The sequence below is a fragment of the Cicer arietinum genome, chromosome 2 (genome assembly GCF_000331145.2).
Source record: "Cicer arietinum cultivar CDC Frontier isolate Library 1 chromosome 2, Cicar.CDCFrontier_v2.0, whole genome shotgun sequence".
In the NCBI taxonomy this organism is placed as follows: Eukaryota; Viridiplantae; Streptophyta; class Magnoliopsida; order Fabales; family Fabaceae; genus Cicer; species Cicer arietinum.
In genome coordinates this window covers 18,345,064-18,354,692 of record NC_021161.2, presented here as the reverse complement: position 1 = coordinate 18,354,692, position 9,629 = coordinate 18,345,064, and the positions used below count along the sequence as shown (strand labels likewise).

Here is a 9,629-nt window from a genome sequence, read left to right as displayed (position 1 = left end):
TTAAAAAAAAAGTCACAAAAATTTAATAATCACTTTATAAACATCAGAGAATATATTATACAACTATTATATACGAACACTCTAAATTTTTATAAACATTAAAAAATATAATATACAATAATAACACATTCAAACATCTCGTTTTATCTTTATATATATCTTCCTATCACATTATTATTATTTTTTCTCTCAAAATATATATATAAAAACCAAACACTTTTTTATAATATAATAGTTATGGTGAAGGAAGCTTCACTAGGATAAAGGACAAAGATGTCATTTTAAGATTTTAATAGTCTACTAAATTAATTCCAAATGAACTAAAACCATCTGGCAAAAATCTCATATCTTGACTATATGAGATTTTTGTTTGCTACATGAATGAAATGAAAGTCTCTATCTATAAATAGAGCATCTTTACTTCCCTACATTCAGTACCAATTTGCATCATCATTCACTCTCACACTTTGAAAACACCAACAAAGAAAACCAAAAAAGTCACACTCACATTAAAAGAGAAACAAACCCCTTCAACACATAAAAAGAAGCATCTTTGCATCTTTACATATCATGGTTAAAGCAGAGAAGAAAATCAACAAAGAAAAATCAAAGCCAATGCAAAACCAACCTTTATCTATATCTTCATCAGAAATTTCAGCATCAAATGAGAAGAAGAAAAAGTACAAAGGAGTGAGAATGAGGAGTTGGGGTTCTTGGGTATCAGAAATTAGAGCACCAAATCAAAAAACAAGAATATGGTTAGGTTCATATTCAACTGCTGAAGCTGCAGCTAGAGCCTATGATGCTGCACTTTTATGCCTTAAAGGTTCTTCAGCAAATTTTAATTTCCCTTTAAACAAAAATTCTTCACATAATTTCATTCCTCAACAAAACAACAACAATAATAATGTTGTTATGTCACCTAAATCAATCCAAAGAGTAGCTGCTGCTGCTGCAGCTGCTAATAATATTAATGATATTGCTATTAACACCCCACCTTCTTCTAATCCTGTTTCAACAACAACAACTTCATCTTCATTGGTTTCATCTCCATCAATGTCAACATCTTCTCCAAATTCTGATCAAATTCATGATAATGATGATGTTTCACTTTTTTCATCTTTTGGGGCCTACACTAGTTGTGATCATCAAGCAAATGAATCAATGGCTATGATGGATTCTTGGTATGGATTTGATGGTTTACAATCACCAAAACATGTTAATGATCATATGCTACTAAGTGAGGCTTTGTTTGATATTGATTCAACTCAAGTGCTTCTTGATGATTGGTATGAAGAAGGTGACATTAGTTTGTGGAGCTTCTACTAAGAGAAAATATTCAAGCCAAACCAAAACCATATTTTTTTTTTCTTCTTAATTATAAATTCATATTTGTTTGCCTATAGTGTTACTTCTTGAAGTTATTATTACTGACTATGACAGAATTAAAATTTATGTATACTCTAGAAGATATTCATAAAGAGAAAAGACAATTTTTGGTCTCTCTTTGGTGAATTTCTACATATATATGTATTGTTGATGCAAAAGCTTGTTATTTCTATTTTATAATTAAATAGTTTTCCTTATGTTTTACAAATAGCAAGAATTCCTTTCATTGATTTTTTTTTTGAGATTTTGTTACAATAATATTAATCTTTTGCTAATTAATAAGAGGATCTAGGAAACCCTTTATTACATGTCAAGGTGTCAGATTGTGGAAACTTGAACCGTTGAAAAGTGTGTCTTTTGTCGGCCTATTTACTCTGTTTGCCTAAAGAACAAATGGGCTTTCCTTGTTTCAATGTTTTAAGTTTGGTATTATATGCTTGTAAAACTTAGATTTATAAATTATGTCTCCTTTCTATAATGTGAAAAATTGGAATTTTGATAACCTATTTATCAATAAGGTTTATTTTTTTCTCTTTAAATGTTAGTGGTTAATTTGTTAAGGAATTAAAATTTGTCATTAACAAAGATAAAATTTTGGACTTTTTTTTGTAATATTCTTTCTATTTTCTCTTAACCATAACCACTGAATTAATATTTTGGAGATCAATAGTATTTTTTTCTTCTTAATATGCTTCTCAATCAATCCTACTGTTTTGGGTTTGGTTAGGAGATTGAAATTAATTAAGTTTTTAAATTTGTTTTATTTATTTATAGAGCTTAACCATTTGTGAAACTAAGTTGATTAAGACCAAGTCACTAAGATTATAAGATATCACATATACCATGTTTTTATTCATAGATACCATGTTTGTTAATTTGATAATTTCTGAGAGTTTATTTTTCTTCAATAGGGCCAACATTTTTTGGATTTACCTACTAGCAAATGTATCTAGCTACAGAATGATATAAATTATTTTTCTGTTATGACTTTTGGTGCAAGCAATGCTAAAGACGCGTTCAAAACACACTATATGTAAAATTGTATTATTTATTTATTTATACAACTAAAAGGAAAGAAAAAACTTTGATTCCTTTTGGACTACTTTTGAACATGATCATGTGGCTAGCTTAACCAACAATAGGTTCGATTCAAGATATAAAAATTTGCACACATGACATGTCTTGTTATGGACAGCAGTGACCCTAAAAACGATTGTTATTAACTGATTTTTTTTAATACATAAACGTCATATAGAATAATATTACTTTTTAATATAATTGTTCCATTGTATCTATTCAAAGTTTTCTTTTTTTTTTCAAATTTTAGTTATTTAAAATTTTATTTGCAATTTATTATGTCAGATTAAATAATTTCGTTTTGATTTTTATTAAAATCAATTTTAAGAAAACATCGATATGAAAATAAATTGATATTTAAATAGTTACAATAGAACTAATTTATTTTTACAAGACAAAATCAAATATTTTGATTCGCACATCACATTCAAAATATGATGGCCCACCCTAGTTATGGAATGGGGGAAGTTATGTGCCCCATTCTAGCTTGTTCTTCTTACATTGCTTCTAGTCTCAATAAGGTGCACACTCCATGAGTTATATGCTTCATCAGTACTAAAAATGTGCAGAGGATTAAAGCTTTTGCTTTTTGGTATTACTTGTTCATTGGGCCACAGTATCAATCGACCCAATTTCTTTGACTATACTATACAAATAGTGGACTTGTGTTTATGTGCATGTACATTCTTGGGGCCTACTTAGGATTATATGTTCCTATACTACAATAATTAAATTCAACTGTTTATCAATTTTATGCACATGAAATGATATAACTAAATGACAATTTAAACATTTCATTTTGAGACACAGCATGTGAGTTCTAATCGTCAGACCAATTAGAGATTTGAAATATAATTTGGTAATAATTAATAATATTGTGATTTAGTTTGATATTAACAATTGATTTCATTTCCTTGCTTAATGCAATTATGCCCAACAAATTAAGGTATTGTCTGCAAATTGGTTACCCTTAATTTGGATAGCTGATATTAATTATTAATCACATTTTATTTATATTTGGTGAGAATATGTTTCGATTTATGCTAAACAGCCATTATTGGTATTTGTCATTGCTATTTGAGTAGCATTTTTATTAATGACATGTTTACCAAAAAGACAAAAAGGTTTTCGAGACATATATATTAGGTTCAAGTTCGATAGCTAATATATATATTTGGTGTGTATGAGTTTTGTTATAGAACCAAAAGAATCTATGCATAAAAAAAAACCGAATCAATAATTTATGGATTTTCATGTGACTTAATTCATTAATTTTTCACATAATTATAATTATTAGGATAATGATTGTAGCAAATAATAATACATAATGATATGCCAACAAAAAGAAAGGCAGTGGGAGGTAGATTAAGATCCAACATTCAGCATGGTTTAATAATGAACTAGGTTTGGCCTTATTAAGACATAGGAGTAATTTAATTAGTGAAGTTTTGATTAATTAATCAATTAGAGTGGTAGATCTCAATCAAGGAAACCAAGCTTAACTTGGTGCCATTTTTGTGTCTTATTTTCATTTGTTTGCACGTGGACGTGGCCTCGTACCACTAAAGCCAAATCACAAATTATAGGATGCAAAAGTGTTCCATAGTAATTTCAGGGGTACAAACAAAGCTTGTCGGCAACCATAAAGCCCACAACATTGATTTTCTTTCCCTCAGCCCACATTAGTTTACTTAAATACAGTAACTTGGTTTAGTAATAAGTATGAACACTTGACCTAAGCACGTAGTTCTATACCCTTACCTTTATCGCTATACCTCCAACAAACCATAAAAATGTTAATTTTTCCTCTTACCATCTTGTCCTCTGCATCCACCAAGCACTAAAATATAGAGAGAAAAAAAAAAGACAAAATTAGTGAGTAAAAAAAATTAAACATCGGTAAACATCAGCCCATATGCTAATTCAGTCATTTTCCTGCACCGGTAAACTATCACCAAGTTTACTGGTTCAAAACTACACCCTGTAAACTATCACTAAGTTTACCGGTTCAAAATTACACCTAGTAAACTTTGATTGAATTTGTCGCTTTTCAGAAGGGATGGCAACCAACAGGGTGGGTTGGAGACAGTTTTAAGTATTATCAACCCTGCACCCGCCACTCCAATAACGTCTCCGCATCCGCACTCATCGAAGGTGATTTTTTAACATCCACCCCACATCCAACAGGGATGGGTTTCCCCGCCCGACACTCCAAAAATTGAAATTTATTTATTCATAGTATCAAAAATTAATAATTTGATTAAATAGTAGCATTTAACCTAAGTTCTAAAATTCCAATAATCAAAATAATAAAGTATGATATCTCAAAATTTGATTAAATTTCCTAAGATATGTCAGTTGGTAATGAATGCAGATTCAAAAGCTACAGTAGAAACAGGAATTGTCAATACATTCTTTTTGGTAATGAATGCAGATTCAAAAGCTACAGTAGAAACAGGAATTGTCAATACATTCTTTGCAACGGCTTGAAGTGTTGGATACTTAACACCATTCAACTTCCACCACAACAAAATATCAAAATCAGAACTTATTGGCAAGACTTCCTCCTCTAAATAAACATCCAACTCTATTTTGAAAAATGAAATTCTAGCTTTTTTTTTCCTGACATACAAACCATAGTCTTCTAAACCATCATCCTCAACATTACTAATGTGGCCCCAACATTTGAGAATCACTACTAGAACCATTATTCATTTTCAATTGATATTCATAAAGCAAATTATAACACAACTGTCGGATCAACTTAACTTTGTCATTAGCATCTTTCTCATACAACTTAACATAATAATATTCAAGCAACTCTAATTTGTACCTAGGATCCAAAACAACAACAACCCCATTATTTCATGAACCACATTCCAATATTTTTCAAATTTTCCTAACATATTATCTGCCATTGTTTTTATCAATGCATCAGAGGATTTAATCCAATCATTTATTGCAATTTTGATCATACAAATCTTAGGAAAATATTGATTAGAAGTTGGACATTTAGTGCCAGAAAACACTTCAGTGATAGAATTGAGCAATTTCAATTTTCCACAAATATCTTTTGCAAATTTCCAATGCAAACTTGTAGGCAAATAAGTGTATTGGGATTCACGTTATATTAATCGACTAAATACATCTTCGTAAAAAATGGCAACATCAAGCATCTTGTAAGTTGAATTTCATCTAGTCGGATAATCCAAAATCAAATTCTTGGTGCAAGAGATTCATAATTGTTTGGCAGTCTCCTTAAACTTTTCCTTCCTTTTAGATGTTGCAGTAAAATATGCAACACTATCTCGAATCCTCTCCACTCCATCTTTCACAACTTATAACTCATCTTTTACTATCAAATTAAGTATATGCGAGCAACAACGCATGTGAAGTAAGACCTCATCCTTTAACAATGTATCCAATTGCAACTTATCTTTAATTTTTTCAATCATTGCATCATTAGTGCTACAATTATCTAAAGTATAGTGGACAATTTTGTATCAACATTCTAATCCATCAAACATTCAACCAATGCATTACAAAGTCTTTCACTTGTATGACGGGCGAGAACATAAATAAACCTAACATAATAAGATTCACATTCAATGACTAATGTAAATAATATTCAATCAAACTAGTATTAGACAAAATTTTAATTACCTCAAAATTTGACTTTGTAAATCCTAATTTTCATCAATGTAATAAGTGACAGCCTTATACCCTTTTTTTTATTGCTCGCAATCCACATGTTAGAAGTAATGGCCACTCTTTGTGGGATAGTTTCTCAACTTCATACACTTTGAATATCTTTTTTTAATATAGTATTTCTACAAGGAACTTGAAGCAATGGTTAGAGAGAGGCTTAGTATCTCCTAAAATCAATATGTTCCACTATTCAAAGTGGATATTAATGCAAAATAATTGCATGTTCAAGCTCTTTCCTAGCATTTTCAGCATCATAAATTTCAGTCCTCAACTCCTTTTTACCTTGCAAGACCTTAGTTATAAGAAATGTTTGTTCTTTATTATGTCCCATGGTAGCCAAACGTGGAGAACATATTTTCATATGTCCGTGCAAGTGTGACATTTGTAAAATGATCTCATACAATACTTTTAAGTCTATTGGAACGATCTTCGGTTATTTCATTTGTCATATTATCATTTGTTTCATCATGAGGTGTTTGCACAATTTCATTCGGTGTGGAAACATTAACTGATGGATTACAACTTTCATTCATAGTTGGTAGATGTGAACTTTCTTTTAAAGTAAGTTGACATGGTAGTGGTTGAGATGTGCTATCAATTTCCATTTATATATTATGTAAAGTTGCACATAAAAGCAAATTAAATTCATGAATTCATAGATAACTTTATGAATAGTATAAATAAAATAAGATTTAAAGTATTCATCCATCACCTCAAGAATAGTATAATAAATTAAGAATAGAATAAAGATTTAGCTTTTTGAATAGTATAATAACTTAAGAATCACAAACAAGTTTAATCAAGAAAAACATTATTATTATAAACCAAAATCAATAAAAATTAATCAAAATTAATCAAGAATCATAATAAACCAAATTTATTATAAATCAAAAATATAAACCAAAAGAACTATATTTATATTATTTTAATTTCTAAAAACAGATTTAGCACTAACAAATTAATCAGATTTAATCATAATATTTTGTAAGTGACAAATTAATAAACAATGATAATTGAAATTAAACATACTTTCTGCCAAAAAAAGGAAAGAAATCAAATAAATTATTAGATTATCAAAATGGCCTAATATCATTTTATAAATCAAGAATATAGGAAGTATAGGAAATAAAGTTTCTTGTTAAAGTATATTTCACAATAAATAATCTATGGTGGATTGTAAGACATTCATATAAATAGATGCAGTTGATTTTCAAATAGAGAGAAAATAAATAACAAAATGAGATTGAAGGGCGATGATGTCCCGTACAACGAACATAGTTTATCATGGAAAACAAGAATGAAAGACAAGGTTGTTTTTCTTTTGTTACAGAAAGGCAAGGTTGTGAGATGGCATCGGTTGACAATGCTTAAGAATGTAATCGGTTAAATTAATAAAAATATAAGTTAGAATCACAAACAGTGCACGGAAGAGGACGAAGACGACGCGCGGAGGAGGATGGTCGACGAAGAATAGAGACAATGCGAGGAGGACGACGAAGACGGCGCACAGAGAGGAGAGAGGACGACCGGGATAGAAAAAGTGAGAGTGGAGGTGGACAGTGGCAGCAACGAAAACATAAAAGAATAAGGAAGATGGACAAAATTAGGGTTTTGTTACTATTTTAAGAGATATAAAGGTATTTAAGTAGTTGCATTTATGTCTGGTGGGTGCAGGTGCGGCGTGAATTTGACGAAACCCGCACCCGGACCCGCCCGTAACTTTAAAAACAGGGAATATCCTCACCCGCATCCATTAAAACCAGTTTTTTGGTGGTTTGGATTCAATTGTCATGTCTAGATTTTTTATGTGTTTTCATAAACATGATTTAAGTTTCTCAGTTCACAAAAATATTTTGAGTTTTCTACCACGAACCCCCCTTATTTTTGCCACCCCCAACCCATATGAATATATAATTTTGCCCTTTTAACCATCTATAAAACCCTCAAATTTTTTTACCTCTCATTTTTTACTCCCTCTTTCGAACATTTAGAGAAATCACCGTAAATTCGAATCTTTCTAAATCTTCGAAATAAAAAAGTAAGTGATATTTGAATATTTAAAACTTTTCAGGAAATTGAAAATTTCAAAATGGAACATTTTTAGAATTTCAAAACTTTCGAGCAATCAGAAAAATTCGAAATAGAAAATTTTCAGATTTTTCGAAACTTTTGAAAGTTTCAAAATGAGTAAAATTTCAAAGGTTTTAGAAATCAAAATTTTCCAAATAAGGATTACATTTTGAAATTTTCAAATTTGCTGAAAGTTTAGAAATGTAATATAATTTTTTAAAAATAGTTAAATTTTTTATTTTAAATATTGTATTTATAATATAAGTATTAATTAAATTTAGTGTATTTTTTTTAAATCAGATATGAGTAGAGTTAAGGGTGAAGTTCCTACTATAATACCGACTATAGATTCTACAAATAAATTCACAACTAGTCAGGTAATCAATAATTGATTTTATAAGTTTTGGTTTTTAATATATAGACATATATTGATGTTTTATTTGAAATATATTTTGTAGATATTTTTCTCTCGAAAAGTTGTATTCTAATGGGCAAAAACAATTGGAAGAAAAAATCGAATAATAATTGTTACCATTCGATCTGATATAGGTACCGAAAAGAGAGGAAGAAAAGATAAATTTTGGGATGCAAAAGAGGTGGAAAATATAAATCAAAATCAATAGTAACTTGTTCTCACAAGGAAAATTATCCATTGAGTATTGGTGAATAATGGAAAATTAGTGTTCGTTGTGGAACACACAATCACAATTTAGTGGATACTTTATTCAACCATTTATATTTGGGGCGTTTAAATGAAGAGGAGAGAAAATTTGTTAGTGACATGACAAAGTATAAGTTTGCACGAAGATTCATTTTGTATGCTTTGAAAGAGATAAGTAAAGAGAATCTCACAATTTCCACTCAAATATATAAAGCAAGGAGTACTTATCGATCATATTTGAGAGGTTCGTACACAAAAGTGCACCATCTCTTAAAGTTAATACAAAATTAAAATTATGTGCATTGAATAAGAAGACGAGAGGATTCAGATGTTCTAAGAGACATATTTTGGGTGCATCCTGATTGTATAAAGTTGTTGAACGTATTTCATTTTGTTTTGATATGTGATAGCACGAATGGTGTTCATATCCTACGAGCCACATGGTGTTTATATTGTGTCAACATGGATGTCACCAATGGTTCTTTGATGAATCAGGGCTATTGAACCTGCTCTTCGATGTACTGCTGCTCAAATTCCTTGTAATCCATATGTTCAGGCTCATGAACATCCTCTTAAACATCATGTTCAGACTCCTGAACATCCTCGCTAAGGTCATGATACCTAAAATCACGTCTACGACGATGTTGACGAGGTGGTCGATTTGCTTCATTCATTCATCGATATGATATTGTGGGTGGAACTCTATTGCCTCTATTGCCCCCCC

At 30.1% G+C, this 9,629-nt stretch overlaps 1 protein-coding gene across 1 annotated transcript; it reads left to right on the top strand.

The window, feature by feature from the left end:
- Positions 1-365: 365 nt before the first annotated feature.
- Positions 366-1,597, top strand: LOC101498719 (ethylene-responsive transcription factor ERF014-like). The gene has a single exon (XM_073365042.1). The coding sequence runs from the start codon at positions 571-573 to the stop codon at positions 1,327-1,329; it is 759 nt and encodes a 252-aa protein (XP_073221143.1). The 5' UTR covers positions 366-570; the 3' UTR covers positions 1,330-1,597.
- Positions 1,598-9,629: the final 8,032 nt, after the last annotated feature.

Excerpts from the sequence above, each read along its gene's own strand:
- LOC101498719 (XM_073365042.1), top strand. The coding sequence starts at position 571 with ATGGTTAAAGCAGAGAAGAAAATCAACAAAGAAAAATCAAAGCCAATG.